Source organism: Panulirus ornatus, chromosome 19 (genome assembly GCF_036320965.1).
Source record: "Panulirus ornatus isolate Po-2019 chromosome 19, ASM3632096v1, whole genome shotgun sequence".
In the NCBI taxonomy this organism is placed as follows: Eukaryota; Metazoa; Arthropoda; class Malacostraca; order Decapoda; family Palinuridae; genus Panulirus; species Panulirus ornatus.
Genome location: NC_092242.1, coordinates 45,505,521 through 45,524,566, shown reverse-complemented (window position 1 = coordinate 45,524,566; position 19,046 = coordinate 45,505,521). Strand labels below are relative to the sequence as shown.

General features: G+C 40.9%; 1 protein-coding gene across 1 annotated transcript in view; it reads right to left on the bottom strand.

Moving 5' to 3' along the window:
* LOC139755482 (uncharacterized) overlaps positions 1–19,046 on the bottom strand; it is a 283,256-nt gene that overhangs the window by 167,641 nt on the left and 96,569 nt on the right. Inside the window, exon 4 of the mRNA XM_071673820.1 lies at positions 14,206–14,277. Within this exon, the coding sequence (XP_071529921.1) occupies positions 14,206–14,277 (72 nt within the window). The remainder of the gene's footprint in view (positions 1–14,205; positions 14,278–19,046) is intronic.

Here is a 19,046-nt window from a genome sequence, read left to right as displayed (position 1 = left end):
CTTAACTTTCTTCTTTCACACACTTTACCAAACTCAGTCACCAGCTTCTGCAGTTTCTCACCAGAATTAGCCACCAGCGCTGTATCATCAGCGAACAACAACTGACTCACTTCCCAAGCTCTCTCATCCCCAACAGACTTCATACTTGCCCCTCTTTCCAAAACTCTTGCATTTACCTCCCTAACAACCCCATCCATAAACAAATTAAACAACCATGGAGACTTCACACACCCATGCCGCAAACCTACATTCACTGAGAACCAATCAATTTCCTCTCTTCCTACACGTACACATGCCTTACATCCTCGATAAAAACTTTTCACTGCTTCTAACAACTTGCCTCCCACACCATATATACATATATATATATATATATATATATATATATATATATATATATATATATATATATATATATATATATATATATATATATATATATTTTTTTTTTTATATTTTGTCGCTGTCTCCCGCGTTTGCGAGGTAGCGCAAGGAAACAGACGAAAGAAATGGCCCCCCCCCATACACATGTATATACATACGTCCACACACGCAAATATACATACCTACACAGCTTTCCATGGTTTACCCCAGACGCTTCACATGCCTTGATTCAATCCACTGACAGCACGTCAACCCCGGTATACCACATCGCTCCAATTCATTCTATTCCTTTCCCTCCTTTTACCCTCCTGCATGTTCAGGCCCCGATCACACAAAATCTTTTTCACTCCATCTTTCCACCTCCAATTTGGTCTCCCTCTTCTCCTTGCTCCCTCCACCTCCGACACATATATCCTCTTGGTCAATCTTTCCTCACTCATCCTCTCCATGTGCCCAAACCACTTCAAAACACCCTCTTCTGCTATCTCAACCACGCTCTTTTTATTTCCACACATCTCTCTTACCCTTACGTTACTTACTCGATCAAACCACCTCACACCACACATTGTCCTCAAACATCTCATTTCCAGCACATCCATTCTCCTGCGCACAACTCTATCCATAGCCTAAGCCTCGCAACCATACAACATTGTTGGAACCACTATTCCTTCAAACATACCCATTTTTGCTTTCCGAGATAATGTTCTCGACTTCCACACATTCTTCAAGGCCCCCAGAATTTTCGCCCCCTCCCCCACCCTATGATCCACTTCCGCTTCCATGGTTCCATCCGCTGCCTGATCCACTCCCAGATATCTAAAACACTTCACTTCCTCCAGTTTTTCTCCATTCAAACTCACCTCCCAATTGACTTGACCCTCAACCCTACTGTACCTAATAACCTTGCTCTTATTCACATTTACTCTTAACTTTCTTCTTCCAAAAACTTTACCAAACTCAGTCACCAGCTTGTGCAGTTTCTCACATGAATCAACCACCAGCGCAGTATCATCAGCGAACAACAACTGACTCACTTCCCAAGCTCTCTCATCCCCAACAGACTTCATACTTGCCCCTCTTTCCAAAACTCTTACATTCACCTCCCTAACCACCCCATCCATAAACAAATTAAACAACCATGGAGACATCACACACCCCTGCCGCAAACCTACATTCACTGAGAACCAATCACTTTCCTCTCTTCCTATACGTACACATGCCTTACATCCTCGATAAAAACTTTTCACTGCTTCTAACAACTTTCCTCCCACACCATATATTCTTAATACCTTCCACAGAGCATCTCTATCAACTCTCTCATATGCCTTCTCCAGATCCATAAATGCTACATACAAATCCATTTGCTTTTCTAAGTATTTCTCACATACATTCTTCAGAGCAAACACCTGATCCACACATCCTTTACCACTTCTGAAACCACACTGCTCTTCCCCAATCTGATTCTCTGTACATATATATAAATATATATATATAAATATATATATATATATATAAATATATATATATGTATATATATATATATATATATATATATATATATATATATATATATATATATATATATATATATATATATATATATATACATATATATATATCCCTGGTGATAGGGGAGAAAGAATACTTCCCACGTATTCCCTGCGTGTCGTAGAAGGCGACTAAAAGGGAAGGGAGCGGGGGGCTGGAATTCCTCCCCTCTCGTTTTTTTTTAATTTTCCAAAAGAAAGAACAGAGAAGGGGGCCAGGTGAGGATAGTCCCTCAAACGCCCAGTCCTCTGTTCTTAACGCTATCTCGCTATCGCGGGAAATGGCGAATAGTATGAAAAAGAAAAAAAAAAAATATATATATATATATATATATGTATATTTATTTATTCATTTATTTACTTATTTTATTTCGCTTTGTCGCTGTCTACCGCGTTATCGAGGTAGCGCAAGAAAACAGACGAAAGAATGGCCCAACCCACCCACATACACATGTATCTACATATACGTGCACACACGCAAATATACATACCTATTCATCTCAACGTATACAAATATATTCACACTCAGACATATACATATATACACATGTATATAATTCATTCCCATCGCCACCCCGCCACACATGAAATAACAGCTCCCTTCCCCAGCATGTGCGCGAGGTAGCACTAGGAAAAGACAACAAAGGCCACTTTCGTTCACACTCAGTCTCCAGCTGTCATGTAATAATGCACCGAAAACACTGCTCCCTTTCCACATCCAGGCCCCATAAAACTTTCCATGGTTTACCCCAGACGCTTCACATGCCCTGGTTCAATCCATTGACAGCACGTCGGCCCCGGTATACCACATCGTTCCAATTCACTGTATTCCTTGCACGCCTTTCACCCTCCTGTATGTTCAGGCCCCGATCAATCAAAATCTTTTTCATTCCATCTTTCTACCTCCAATTTGGTCTCCCACTTCTCCTCGTTCCCTCCACCTCTGACACATATATCCTCTTGGTCAATCTTTCCACACTCATTCTCTCCATGAGACCAAACCATTTCAAAACACCCTCTTATGCTCTCTCAACCACACTCTTTTTATTACCACACATCTCTCTTACCCTTACGTTACTTACTCGATCAAACCACCTCACACCACATATTGTCCTCAAACATCTCATTTCCAGCACATCCACCCTCCTCCGCTCAACTCTATCCATAGCCCACGCCTCGCGCCCATATAACATTGTTGGAACCACTATTCCTTCAAACATACCCATTTTTGCTTTCCGAGATAACGTTCTCGACTTCCAAACATTCTTCAACGCTCCCAAAACTTTCGCCCCCTCCCCCACCCTAGATTTACTTCCTCTTCAATGGTTCCATCCGCTGGCAAATCCACTCTCAGATGTCTGAGACACTTCACTTCCTCCAGTTTTACTCCATTCAAACTTACTTCCCAATTGACTTTTTTCAATCCTACTGTACCTAATAACCTTGCTCCTATTCACATTTACTCTCAGCTTTCTTCTTTCACACGCTTTACCAAACTCAGTCACCAGCCTCTGCCGTTTCTCACACGAATCAGCCACCACATATATATATATGGGCATAGGGGAGAAAGAATACTTCCCACGCATTCCTCACGTGTCGTATAGGGCGACTAAAGGGTACGGGAGCGGGGGGCTGGAAACCCTCCCCTTCTTGTATTCTAACTTTCTAAAAGAAGAAGGAGTCACGCGGGTAGTGCTCATCCTCCTCGAAGGCTCAGATTGAGGTGTCTAAATGTCTGTGGATGTAACCAAGACGAGAAAAAAGGAGAGATAGGTAGTATGTTTTAGGAAAGGAACCTGGATGTTTTGGCTCTGAGTGAAACGAAGTTCAAGGGTAAAGGGGAACAGTGGTTTGGGAATGTCTTGGGAGTAAAGTCAGGGGTTAGTGAGAGGCAAGGAGCAAGGGAAGGAGTAGCACTACTCCTGAAACAGGAGTGGTGGGAGTATGTGATAGAGTGTAAGAAAGTAAACTCTAGATTGATATGGGTATAACTGAAAGTGGATGGAGAGAGATGGGTGATTATTGGTGCATATGCACTTGGGCATGAGAAGAAAGATCATGAGAGGCAAGTGTTTTGGGAGCAGCTGAATGAGTGTGCTAGTAGTTTTGATGCACGATACTGGGTTATAATGATGGGTGATTTGAATGCAAAGGTGAGTAATGTGGCAGTTGAGGGAATAATTGTTTGCATGGGGTGTTCAGTGTTGTAAATAGAAATGGTGAGGAGCTTGCAGATTTATGCGCTGAAAAAGGATTGGTGATTGTGAATACCTGGTTTTAGAAACCACCATCACCATCACCACCACCACCATCACCGCCACCACCATCACCACCATCAATATATATATATATATATATAAGTATACGTATGTAAGTAGGAGAGATGGCCAGAAAATGTTATTGGATTACGTGTTAATTGATAGGCGTGCGAAAGAGAGACTTTTGGATGATAATGTGCTCAGAGGTGCAACTGGAGGGATGTCTGATCATTATCTTGTGGTGGCGAAGGTGAATATTTGTGGAGGTTTTCAGAAAAGAAGAGAGAATGTTGGAGTGAAAAGAGTGGAGAGAGTAAGTTAGCTTGGGAAGGAGACTTGTGTGAGTAAGTACCAGGAGAGACTGAGAACAGAATGGAAAAAGGTGACAACAAAGGAAGTAAGGGGAGTGGGGGAGGTATGGGATGTTTTTAGGGAAGCAGTGATGGTTTGCGCAAAAGATGCTTGTGGCTTGAGAAGCGTGGGAGGTGGGCAGATTAGAAAGGATAGTGAGTTGTGGGATGAAGAAGTAAGATTATTAGTGAAAGAAAAGAGAGAGGCATTTGGATGTTTTTTGCAGGAAAATAATGCAAATGACTGGGAGATGTATAAAAGAAAGAGGCAGGAGGTCAAGAGAAAGGTGCAAGAGGTGAAAAAGAGGGCAAATGAGAGTTGGGGTGAGAGAGTATCATTAAATTTTAGGGAGAGTAAAAAGATGTTTTGGATGGAGGTAAATAAAGTGAGTAAGACAAGGGAACAAATGGGAACTTCAGTGACGGGGGCTAATGGGAAGGTGATAACAAGTAGTGGTGATGTGAGATGGAGTGAATATTTTGAAGGTTTGTTGAATGTGTTTGATGATAGAGTGGCAGATATAGGGTGTTTTGGTCGATGTGGTGTGCAAAGTGAGAGGGTTAGGAAAATGATTTGGTAAACAGAGAAGAGGTAGTAAAATCTTTGCGGAAGATGAAAGCCGGCAAGGCAGCGGGTTTGGATGGTATTGTAGTGAAATTTATTAGAAAAGGGGGTGACTGTATTGTTGACTGGTTGGTAAGGTTATTTAATGTATGTATGACTCATGGTGAGGTGCATGAGGATTGGCGGAATGCTTGCATAGTGCCATTGTACAAAGGCAAAGGGGATAAGAGTGAGTGCTCAAATTGCAGAGGTATAAGTTTGTTGAGTATTCCTGGTAAATTATATGGGAGGGTATTGATTGAGAGGGTGAAGACATGTACAAAGCATCAGATTGAGGAAGATCAGTATGGCTTCAGAAGTGGTAGAGGATGTGTGGATCAGGTGTTTGCTTTGAAGAATGTATGTGAGAAATACTTAGATAAGCAAATGGATTTGTATGTAACATTTATGGATCAGGAGAAGGCATATGATAGAGTTGACAGAGATGCTCTGTGAAAGGTATTAAGAATATATGGTGTGGGAGGTAAGTTGTTAGAAGCAGTGAAAAGTTTTTATCGAGGATGTAAGGTATGTGTAAGTGTAGGAAGAGAGGAAAGTGATTGGTTCTCAGTGAATGTAGGTTTGCGGCAGGTGTGCGTTATGTCTCCATGGTTATTTGATTTGTCTATGGATGCGATTGTTGGGAGGTGAATGCTAGAGTTTTGGAAAGAGGGGCAAGTATGCAGTCTGTTGTGGATGAGAGAGCTTGGGACGTGAGTCAGTTGTTGTTCGCTGATGACACAGCGCTAGTGGCTGACTCATGTGAGAAACTGCAGAAGCTTGTGGCTGATTTTGGTAAAGTGTGTGAAAGAAGAAAGCTGAGAGTAAATGTGAATAAGAGCAAGGGTATTAGGTACAGTAGGGTTGAGGGACGTGGCTGAGTTTGGTAAAGTGTGTGAAAGAAGAAAGCTGAGAGTAAATGTGAATAAGAGCAAGGGTATTAGGTACAGTAGGGTTGAGGGACAAGTCAATTGGGAGGTAAGTTTGAATGGAGAAATAACTGGAGGAAGTGAAGTGATTTACATATCTGTGAGTGGATATGGCAGCGGATGGAACCATGGAAGTGGAAGTGAATCATAGGGTGGGGGAGGGCGCGAAAGTTCTGGGAGCTTTGAAGAATGTGTGGAAGTCGAGAACATTATCTCGGAAAGGAAAAATGGGTATGTTTGAAGGAATAGGGGTTCCAACAATATTATATGGTTACGCGGCGTGGGCTATGCATTGAGTTGTGCGGAGGAGGGTGAATGTGCTGGAAATGACGTGTTTGAGGACAATATGTGGTGTGAGGTTGTTTGATCGAGTAAGTAATGATAGGGTAAGAGAGATGTGTGGTAATAAAAAGAGTGTATATGAGAAAGCAGAAGAAGGTGTTTTGAAATAGTTTGATCACATAGAGAAAATGAGCGAGGAAAGATTGACAAAGAGGATATATGTCAAAGGTGGCGGGAACGAGAAGTGGGAGACCAAATTGGAGGTGGAAAGATCGAGTGAAAAAGATTTTGAGTGATCGGGGCCTGAACATCCAAGAGGGTGAAAGGCGTGCAAGGAATAGAGTGAATTGGAACGATGTGGTATACCGGGGTCGACGTGCTGTCAATGTATTGAACCAGGGCATGTAAAGCGTCTGGGGTAAACCATGGAAAGTTCTGTGGTGCTTGGATATGGAAAGGGAGCTGTGTTTTCGGTGCATTATTACATGACAGCTAGAGACTGAGTGTGAACGAATGTGGCCTTCGTTGTCTTTTCCTAGCGCTACTTCGCGAAAATGTGGGGGGAGGGGGCTGTTATTTCATGTGTGACGGGGTGGCGATGGGAATAAATAAAGGCAGACAGTATGAATTATGTACATGTGTATATATGTATATGTCTGTGTGTGTATATATATATATATATATATATATATATATATATATATATATATATATATATATATATATATATATATATATATATATATATATATATATATATATATATATATATATATATGTGTGTACATTGAGATGTATAGGTATGTATATCTGCGTGTGTGGACGTGTATGTATATACATGTGTATGTGCGAGGGTTGGGCCATTCTTTCGTCTGTTTCCTTGCGCTACCTCGCTAACGCGGGAGACAGCGACAAAGCAAAATGTATAAATAAACAAACAAATAAATAAATAAATATATATATATATATATATATATATATATATATATATATATATATATATATATATATATATATATATTTTTTTTTTTTTTTTTTGCTTTGTCGCTGTCTCCCGCGTTTGCGAGGTAGCGCAAGGAAACAGACGGAAGAAATGGCCCAACCCACCCCCATACACATGTATATACATACGTCCACACACGCAAATATACATACCTACACAGCTTTCCATGGTTTACCCCAGACGCTTCACATGCCTTGATTCAATCCACTGACAGCACGTCAACCCCGGTATACCACATCGCTCCAACTCACCCTATTCCTTGCCCTCCTCTCACCCTCCTGCATGTTCAGGCCCCGATCACACAAAATCTTTTTCACTCCATCTTTCCACCTCCAATTTGGTCTCCCTCTTCTCCTTGTTCCCTCCACCTCCGACACATATATCCTCTTGGTCAATCTTTCCTCACTCATTCTCTCCATGTGCCCAAACCATTTCAAAATACCCTCTTCTGCTCTCTCAACCACGCTCTTTTTATTTCCACACATCTCTCTTACCCTTAGGTTACTTACTCGATCAAACAACCTCACACCACACATTGTCCTCAAACATCTCATTTCCAGCACATCCATCCTCCTGCGCACAACTCTATCCATAGCTCACGCCTCGCAACCATACAACATTGTTGGAACCACTATTCCTTCAAACATACCCATTTTTGCTTTCCGAGATAATGTTCTCGACTTCCACACATTCTTCAAGGCTCCCAGAATTTTCGCCCCCTCCCCCACCCTATGATCCACTTCCGTTTCCATGGTTCCATCCGCTGCCAGATCCACTCCCAGATATCTAAAACACTTCACTTCCTCCAGTTTTTCTCCATTCAAACTCACCTCCCTATTGACTTGACCCTCAACCCTACTGTACCTAATAACCTTGCTCTTATTCACATTTACTCTTAACTTTCTTCTTCCACACACTTTACCAAACTCAGTCACCAGCTTCTGCAGTTTCTCACATGAATCAGCCACCAGCGCTGTATCATCAGCGAACAACAACTGACTCACTTCCCAAGCTCTCTCATCCCCAACAGACTTCATACTTGCCCCTCTTTCCAAAATTCTTGCATTCACCTCCCTAACAACCCCATCCATAAACAAATTAAACAACCATATATATATATATATATATATATATATATATATATATATATATATATATATATATATATTTTTTTTTTTTTTTTTTTGCTGTCTCCCGCGTTTGCGAGGTAGCGCAAGGAAACAGACGAAAGAAATGGCCCAACCCACCCCCATACACATGTATATACATACGTCCACACACGGAAATATACATACCTACACAGCTTTCCATGGTTTACCCCAGACGCTTCACATGCCTTGATTCAATCCACTGACAGCATGTCAACCCCGGTATACCACATCGCTCCAATTCACTCTATTCCTTGCCCTCCTTTCACACTCCTGCATGTTCAGGCCCCGATCACACAAAATCTTTTTCACTCCATCTTTCCACCTCCAATTTGGTCTCCCTCTTCTAGTTCCCTCCACCTCCGACACATATATTCTCTTGGTCAATCTTTCCTCACTCATTCTCTCCATGTGCCCAAACCATTTCAAAATACCCTCTTCTGCTCTCTCAACCACGCTCTTTTTATTTCCACACATCTCTCTTACCCTTACGTTACTTACTCGATCAAACCACCTCACACCACACATTGTCCTCAAACATCTCATTTCCAGCACATCCATCCTCCTGCGCACAACTCTATCCATAGCCCACGCCTCGCAACCATACAACATTGTTGGAACCACTATTCCTTCAAACATACCCATTTTTGCTTTCCGAGATAATGTTCTCGACTTCCACACATTCTTCAAGGCTCCCAGAATTTTCGCCCCCTCCCCCACCCTATGATCCACTTCCGCTTCCATGGTTGCATCCGCTGCCAGATCCACTCCCAGATATCTAAAACACTTCACTTCCTCCAGTTTTTCTCCATTCAAACTCACCTCCCAATTGACTTGACCCTCAACCCTACTGTACCTAATAACCTTGCTCTTATTCACATTTACTCTTAACTTTCTTCTTTCACACACTTTACCAAACTCAGTCACCAGCTTCTGCAGTTTCTCACATGAATCAGCCACCAGCGCTGTATCATCAGCGAACAACAACTGACTCACTTCCCAAGCTCTCTCATCCCCAACAGACTTCATACTTGCCCCTCTTTCCAAAACTCTTGCATTCACCTCCCTAACAACCCCATCCATAAACAAATTAAACAACCATGGAGACATCACACACCCCTGCCGCAAACCTACATTCACTGAGAACCAATCACTTTCCTCTCTTCCTACACGTACACATGCCTTACATCCTCGATAAAAACTTTTCACTGCTTCTAACAACTTGGCTCCCACACTGTATATTCTTAATACCTTCCACAGAGCATCTCTATCAACTCTATCATATGCCTTCTCCAGATCCATAAATGCTACATACAAATCCATTTGCTTTTCTAAGTATTTTTCACATACATTCTTCAAAGCAAACACCTGATCCACACATCCTCTACCACTTCTGAAACCACACTGCTCTTCCCCAATATATATATTTATATATATATATATATATATATATATATATATATATATATATATATATATATATATATATATATATATATATATATATATATATATATATATATATATATATATATATATATTCTACTATTCCTTCAAACACACACACTTTACCTCTCCGAGATAACGTTCTCTCCTTCCACACATTCTTCAACTCCCTCAGAACATTTGCCCCCTCCCCTACTCTGTGACTCACTTCAGCCTCCATGGTTCCATCCGCTGCCAAATCCACTCCCAGATATCTTAAACACTTCACTTCCTCCAATTTTTCTCCAATCAAACTTACCTCCCAATTGAATTGTCCATCAATCCTACTCTGCCTAATAACCCTGCTCTAATTCGCATTTACTTTCAGCTTTCTTCTTTCACACACTTTACCAAACTCAGTCACCAACTTCTGCAGTTCTCACCTGGATCAGCGACCAGCGCTGTAACATCAGCGAACAACAACTGATTCACTTCCCAAGCCCTCTCATCCACAACAAACTGTATACCTGACCCTCTCACCAAAACTCTTATATCACCTCCCTAACCACCCCACCCATTAACAAATTCAAAAACTTTGTGGACATCATGCACTCCTGACGCAAAGCGACATTCACTGGGAACCAATCACTTTCGTCTCTTCCTACTCGTAAACAACCCTTACACGATAAGGTCCAAGTGCACTTTCATATAATAATCACATCATCAGGGGAGACACACAAGAGAGAAACATAACAGGTAGTTGATATACAAGGATCTTTCTGTTAGACTTAAGGATCATAAATATACTATAAAAACAGGACAAGAAACAAATGCCTTGTTTAATCACGTTAAAAACTATATATATATATATATATATATATATATATATATATATATATATATATATATATATATATATATATATATATATATATATATATATATATATATATATATACATATATGTATATATATATATATATATATATATATATATATATATATATATATATATATATATATATATATATATATATATATATATATATATATATATATATATATATATATGTATATATATATATATATATATATATATATTGAATTTGTTAATGGGTGGGGTGGTTAGGGAGGTGATGTAAGAGTTTTGGTGAGAGGGTCAAGTATACAGTTTGTTGTGGATGAGAGGGCTTGGGAAGTGAATCAGTTGTTGTTCGCTGATGTTACAGCGCTGGTCGCTGATCCAGGTGAGAACTGCAGAAGTTGGTGACTGAGTTTGGTAAAGTGTGTGAAAGAAGAAAGCTGAAAGTAAATGCGAATTAGAGCAGGGTTATTAGGCAGAGTAGGATTGATGGACAATTCAATTGGGAGGTAAGTTTGATTGGAGAAAAATTGGAGGAAGTGAAGTGTTTTAGATATCTGAGAGTGGATTTGGCAGCGGATGGAACCATGGAGGCTGAAGTGAGTCACAGAGTCGGGGAGGGGGCAAATGTTCTGGGAGAGTTGAAGAATGTGTGGAAGGAGAGAACGTTATCTCGGAGAGGTAAAGTGTGTGTGTTTGAAGGAATAGTAGTTCCACAACGTTATATAGTTGCAAGGTATGGGCTATGAATAGGGTTGTAAGGAGGAGGGTGGATATACTGGGACATGAGATGTTTAGGACAATATGTGGTGTGAGGTGGTTTGACCGAGTAAGTGATGAATGGGTCAGAGAGATGTGTGGTAATAAAAAGAGTGTGGTTGAGGGAGCAGAAGAGGGTGTTTTGAAATGGTTTGGTCACATGGAGAGAATAAGTGAGGAAAGATTGACAAAGTCGATGTATGTGTCAGAGGTGAAGAAGGGGAAGCGGGAGACCAAATTGGAGGTGGAAGGATTGAGTGAAAACGATTTTGAGCGATCGGAGCCTGAACATACAGGAGGGTGAAAGGCGTGCAAGGAATAGAGTGAATTGGAACGATGCTGTATATCGGGGTATACGTGGTGTCAATGGACTGAACTAAGGCATGTGAATATCCTGTGTGGCGGGTAACTAGCGAATGGAATGAGTGAAGGGAAGGGAGAAGAATATGTACATGTGTATATATGTATGTGTCTGTGTTTGTATACGTATGCATACCTTATGTACGTGTATGGGCGTTTATGTACCTATATGTGTATATGAGTGAATGGGCCATTCTTCAAATGTTTCCTAGCGCTACCTCGCTGACGCGGGAAACAGCTATTAAGTATGGTAAAAAAAGAAGAAAAATACCAGTCATCAGCGTTTCACTGTATGAGGGAAGATGCTAACTGCTCTCTCATAGAGAGAGCTTCTTTAGTGGCAGGTGTTTGATGCTGCTGTCATGATATCTTTCCTTGAAACTTAAAGATTAAGGATGAAGTAACATCTTACATGTGTTAGTACAGATATGTCTGAGATGTTTCACACTGATCATAGACATTAAAGACGTGTTTGTAAAGATAAGATAGGGAGAGACGGCAGAGACAAGAAAGGATTGCTATTGGATTTATCATATTTCAAACCATTCATACAACTAGAAAAAAGAGTATACTGGGAATGATGAGCGTGATTTTTCTTACTTTCTTAATCCATAACGGAAGAAATGCAAGCTTAGAGTAGTTTTACACACTATTATATTAACTTGTTACCCAATGCCTGGGAGTGGAATGTGCGAAAAATTCAATGAGTTCCGCTTGTGTCTGCCCAGAGGTCGGGCTGATAAACCTGAACCATTTACTTCGGCAATGTTCGCGGTCTTTCTACTGATCATTCTTCTGGGAGACCCAACTCCCGAGTTATGTAACTCCTTCCATGTCTCCAACATAACACACCAAAGATTACGCGTTAAAGGTGAGTGCTTACTCACCTCCAGCACGCCTGCTGTGTGCTTACCTCTCCACCAGCACGCCTGCTGTGTGCTTACCTCACTACCAGCACGCCTGCTGTGTGCTTACCTCTCCACCAGCACGCCTGCTGTGTGCTTACCTCATCACCAGCACGCCTGCTGTGTGCTTACCTCTCCACCAGCACGCCTGCTGTGTGCTTACCTCATCACCAGCACGCCTGCTGTGTGCTTACCTCTCCACCAGCACGCCTGCTGTGTGCTTACCTCTCCACCAGCACGCCTGCTGTGTGCTTACCTCACCACCAGCACGCCTGCTGTGTGCTTACCTCTCCACCAGCACGCCTGCTGTGTGCTTACCTCTCCACCAGCACGCCTGCTGTGTGCTTACCTCATCACCAGCACGCCTGCTGTGTGCTTACCTCTCCACCAGCACGCCTGCTGTGTGCTTACCTCATCACCAGCACGCCTGCTGTGTGCTTACCTCACCACCAGCACGCCTGCTGTGCGCTTACCTCTCCACCAGCACGCCTGCTGTGTGCTTACCTCACCACCAGCACGCCTGCTGTGTGCCCACCAACACGCCTGGTGTGTGCTTACCTCACCACCAGCACGACTGCTGTGTGCTTACCTCACCACCAGCACGCCTGCTGTGTGCCCACCAACACGCCTGGTGTGTGCTTGGTGGACGGTAAATCTTCAAACGTGTTGACATGTTGTCAACACATGCTAATGTTTGTCACGAAAAAGGAGCATCGTCAACACATCCCAGGTTGCTAGGAAGACAACTAAAACTACAGAAACCCGCCAGAATTTGCCGATAACGTAACAGTGGCTACTTATTCATCTGAATTTCTTGTAACACGTCAAAAGCTTCTTACTCACTTCGTAAGTTACCAGTAACGAGACAAGACTAACTTACAACCATTCCATGTTTGCTAGTATTCGATGGCTTTGTGACACCGTCCCAGCTCGCCAGTAAAATGATAACAGCTACTTACATTCGTCTTATCTTGCCAGTAGCGTATCATCTGCTCCATACTTCCCTCACAGGAGGCGTGCAGCTTGATCCAGTAATTACCACCACAGCGACAGGAGCTACCTACACCCATCACAAGTTACCAATACCGTGACAGGAACTACTTATAATAGTTCTAGTTGCCAGTAACGCTACTAGTAACGCTATTAACTTCATCAGAGTTTAATTCAAACACAATGGAAACCATTTACATCCATTCCATGACATCAGTAACACGAGCTCCTTTCCATAGTTTAGCAGTAACAAACATTTTGTTCTTAAACCTCTTTCTTGTTGCAAACAACGTGAAAGGAGTTAAATACACTCTGTCTTTTGTTGCCAGTAAGGCGACGGGTTGAGTCCACTTATACCCTAAAAGCGTTTCCAGCAACGTGAAAGGTGATGTTACTTACAGGTGTCTAAGATTTTCCAGGTCGTAGAAGAGGCTGTTGGGCAGCATCTCCAGCTGGTTGTCATTCAGGTCCCTAAGGGGAGGTGGTAAGTAGGTGAAGTCTTTTGAAGTATACATATTGAAAATAACAGTTGTGGGCAGAGGTAAATCATTTACAATGCATGAGGTTGATACATAAATGATATACATAAATCATCCCAAAATATAATAGACACTGTAAGCTGAGGATATTAATACACCGTAAGCAAGTTATTCCATTGAAATGAAACTGTAGTAAGTAAGAGTTTAAGGAGAAGGCAAACACAATGTTTGTAAACAATACAGGGAATACGTATGATCTTGATCGTATATGATAATGGAATGTACCTGATATCGATAATACATTCACCCTAGCAAATATGCCATTATAGTATAAACTTATATATATCCAAAGCTATCTACCTATCCATCGACATATATTGTTGATAGCCACAAGGAAAATAAACGCAAGTTACGAAGTGCACTTTCGTGTAATAATCATATCGTCATCGAAATTACAAGAATGAGACAAAAAACTTCAAACAGTCGGTTGATATGGAAGGAAGAAGCGAACCTAAAACGCCATCGGGAAACATGCGTTTTAAGTCTTCAATCTCATTCTTGTATCTCTCCTGATGATGTGATTATCACACAAAAGTGCAACTGGGAACACATCATGTTTCATTTTTCTCGTGGTAATCAGCAAATACGACATCACTCGCAAAACGTGAAGTAATGCTGTATATATATATTTCTTTTTCTTTCGTACTATTCGCCATTTTCCGCTATAGTGAGGTAGCGTTAAGAACAGAGGACTGGGCCTTTGAGGGAATACCCTCACCTGGCCCCCTTCTCTGTTCCTTCTTTTGGAAAAATTGAAAAAAACGAGAGGGGAGGATTTCCAGCCACCCGCTCCCTCCCCTTTTAGTCGCCTTCTACGACACACAGGGAATACGTGGGAAGTATTCTTTCTCCCCTATCCCCAGGGATATATATATATATATATATTGGAAAGGATCACAATTTTGCGCGTGATCAAGATATTCCTATGAGTCCACGGGGAAAAATGAAACATGAAAAGTTCCCAAGTGCACTTTCGTGTAATAATCACATCATCAGGGGAGACACAAGAGAGAAATATAACAGTCAGTTGATATACATCAAAGAGACGAAGCTAGGACGCCATTTGGTAAACATGTTTACCAAATGGCGTCCTAACTTCGTCTCTTTTATATATCTCAACTGACTTATATTTCTCTCTTGTGTCTCCCCTGATGATGTGATTATTACACGAAAGTGCACTTGGGAACTTTTCGTGTTTCATTTTCCCGGTGGACTCATAGGAATATATATATTTATATATATATATATATATATATATATATATATATATATATATATATATATATATATATATATATATTCTTTTTTTTTTTTTTTTGCTTTGTCGCTGTCTCCCGCGTTTGCGAGGTAGCGCAAGGAAACAGACGAAAGAAATGGCCCAACCCACCCCCATACACATGTATATACATACGTCCACACACGTAAATATACATACCTACACAGCTTTCCATGGTTTACCCCAGACGCTTCACATGCCCTGATTCAACCCACTGACAGCACGTCAACTCCGGTATACCACATCGATCCAATTCACTCTATTCCTTGCCCTCCTTTCACCCTCCTGCATGTTCAGGCCCCGATCACACAAAATCTTTTTCACTCCATCTTTCCAACTCCAATTTGGTCTCCCACTTCTCCTCGTTCCCTCCACCTCCGAGACATATATCCTCTTGGTCAATCTTTCCTCACTCATTCTCTCCATGTGACCAAACAATTTCAAAACACCCTCTTCTGCTCTCTCAACCACGCTCTTTTTATTTCCACACATCTCTCTTACCCTTACGTTACTTACTCGATCAAACCACCTCACACCACACATTGTCCTCAAACATCTCATTTCCAGCACATCCATCCTCCTGCGCACAACTCTATCCATAGCCCACGCCGCGCAACCATACAACATTGTTGGAACCACTATTCCTTCAAACATACCAATTTTTGCTTTCCGAGATAATGCTCTCGACTTCCACACATTCTTCAAGGCTCCCAGAATTTTCGCCCCCTCCCCCACCCTATGATCCACTTCCGCTTCCATGGTTCCATCCGCTGTCAGATCCACTCCCAGATATCTAAAACAGTTTACTTCCTCCAGTTTTTCTCCATTCAAACTTATCTCCCAATTGACTTGACCCTCAACCCTACTGTACCTAATAACCTTGCTCTTATTCACATTTACTCTTAACTTTCTTCTTTCACACACTTTACCAAACTCAGTCACCAGCTTCTGCAGTTTCTCACATGAATCAGCCACCAGCGCTGTATCATCAGCGAACAACAACTGACTCACTTCCAAAGCTCACTCATCCCCAATAGACTTCATACTTGCCCCTTTTTCCAAAACTCTTGCATTCACCTCCCTAACAACCCCATCCATAAACAAATTAAACAACCATGGAGACATCACACACCCCTGCCGCAAACCTACATGGGTTGATTAGAAAGGGTAGTGAGTGGTGGGATGAAGAAGAAGATTATTAGTGAAAGAGAAGAGAGAGGCATTTGGACGATTTTTGCAGGGAAAAAATGCAATTGAGTGGGAGATGTATAAAAGAAAGAGACAGGAGGTCAAGAGAAAGGTGCAAGAGTTGAAAAAGAGGGCAAATGAGAGTTGGGGTGAGAGAGTATCATTAAATTTTAGTGAGAATAAAAAGATGTTCTGGAAGGAGGTAAATAAAGTGCGTAAGACAAGGGAGCAAATGGGAACTTCAGTGAAGGGCGCAAATGGGGAGGTGATAACAAGTAGTGGTGATGTGAGAAGGAGATGGAGTGAGTATTTTGAAGGTTTGTTGAATGTGTTTGATGATAGAGTGGCAGATATAGGGTGTTTTGGTCGAGGTGGTGTGCAAAGTGAGAGGGTTAGGGAAAATGATTTGGTAAACAGAGAAGAGGTAGTAAAAGCTTTGCGGAAGATGAAAGCCGGCAAGGCAGAAGCTTTGGATGGTATATATATATATATATATATATATATATATATATATATATTTTTTTTTTTTTTTTCAAACTATTCGCCATTTCCCGCATTAGCGAGGTAGCGTTAAGAACAGAGGACTGGGCCCTTTTTCGGAATATCCTCACCTGGCCCCCTCTGTTCCTTCTTTTGGAAAATTAAAAAAAAAAAAAAAAAGAAAACGAGAGGGGAGGATTTCCAGCCCCCCGCTCCTTCCCCTTTTAGTCGCCTTCTACGACACGCAGGGAATACGTGGGAAGTATTCTTAATCCCCTATCCCCAGGGATAGGGGATTAAAAATATATATATATATATATATATATATATATATATATATATATATATATATATTTTTTTTTTTTTCTTTTTTTTTTTTTTGCTTTGTCGCTGTCTCCCGCGTTTGCGAGGTAGCGCAAGGAAACAGACGAAAGAAATGGCCCAACCCACCCCCATACACATGTATATACATACGTCCACACACGCAAATATACATACCTACACAGCCCTCCATGGTTTACCCCAGACGCTTCACATGCCTTGATTCAATCCACTGACAGCACGTCAACCCCGGTATACCACATCGATCCAATTCACTCTATTCCTTGCCCTCCTTTCACCCTCCTGCATGTTCAGGCCACGATCACACAAAATCTTTTTCACTCCATCTTTCCACCTCCAATTTGGTCTCCCTCTTCTCCTCGTTCCCTCCACCTCCGACACATATATCCTCTTGGTCAATCTTTCCTCACTCATTCTCTCCATGTGACCAAACCATTTCAAAATACCCTCTTCTGCTCTCTCAACCACGCTCTTTTTATTTCCACACATCTCTCTTACCCTTACGTTACTTACTCGATCAAACCACATCACACCACACATTGTCCTCAAACATCTCATTTCATGCACATCCATCCTCCTGCGCACAACTCTATCCATAGTCCACGCCTTGCAACCATACAACATTGTTGGAACCACTATTCCTTCCAACATACCCATTTTTGCTTTCCGAGATAATGTTCTCGACTTCCACACATTCTTCAAGGCCCCCAGAATTTTCGCCCCCTCCCCCACCCTATGATCCACTTCCGCTTCCATGGTTCCATCCGCTGCCAGATCCACTCCCAGATATCTAAAACACTTCACTTTCTCCAGTTTTTCTCCATATATATATATATATATATATATATATATATATATATATATATATATATATATATATATATATATATATATATATATATATATATATATGTATATATATATATATATATATATATATATATATATATATATATATATATATATATATATATATATATATATATATATATATATATATATATATATATATACATATATATATATATATATATATATATATATATATATATATATATATATATATATATATATATATATATATATATATATATATATATATATATATATATATATATATATATATATATATATATATATATAATGATCAGACATCCCTCCAGTTGCACCTCTCAGCACATTAACATCCAAAAGTCTCTCTTTCGCGCGCCTGTCAATTAACACGTAATCCAATAACGCTCTCTGGCCATCTCTCCTACTTACATAAGTATACTTATGTATATCTCGCTTTTTAAACCAGGTATTCCCAATCATCAGTCCTTTTTCAGCACATAAATCTACAAGCTCTTCACCATTTCCATTTACAACACTGAACACCCCATGTATACCAATTATTCCCTCAACTGCCACATTAC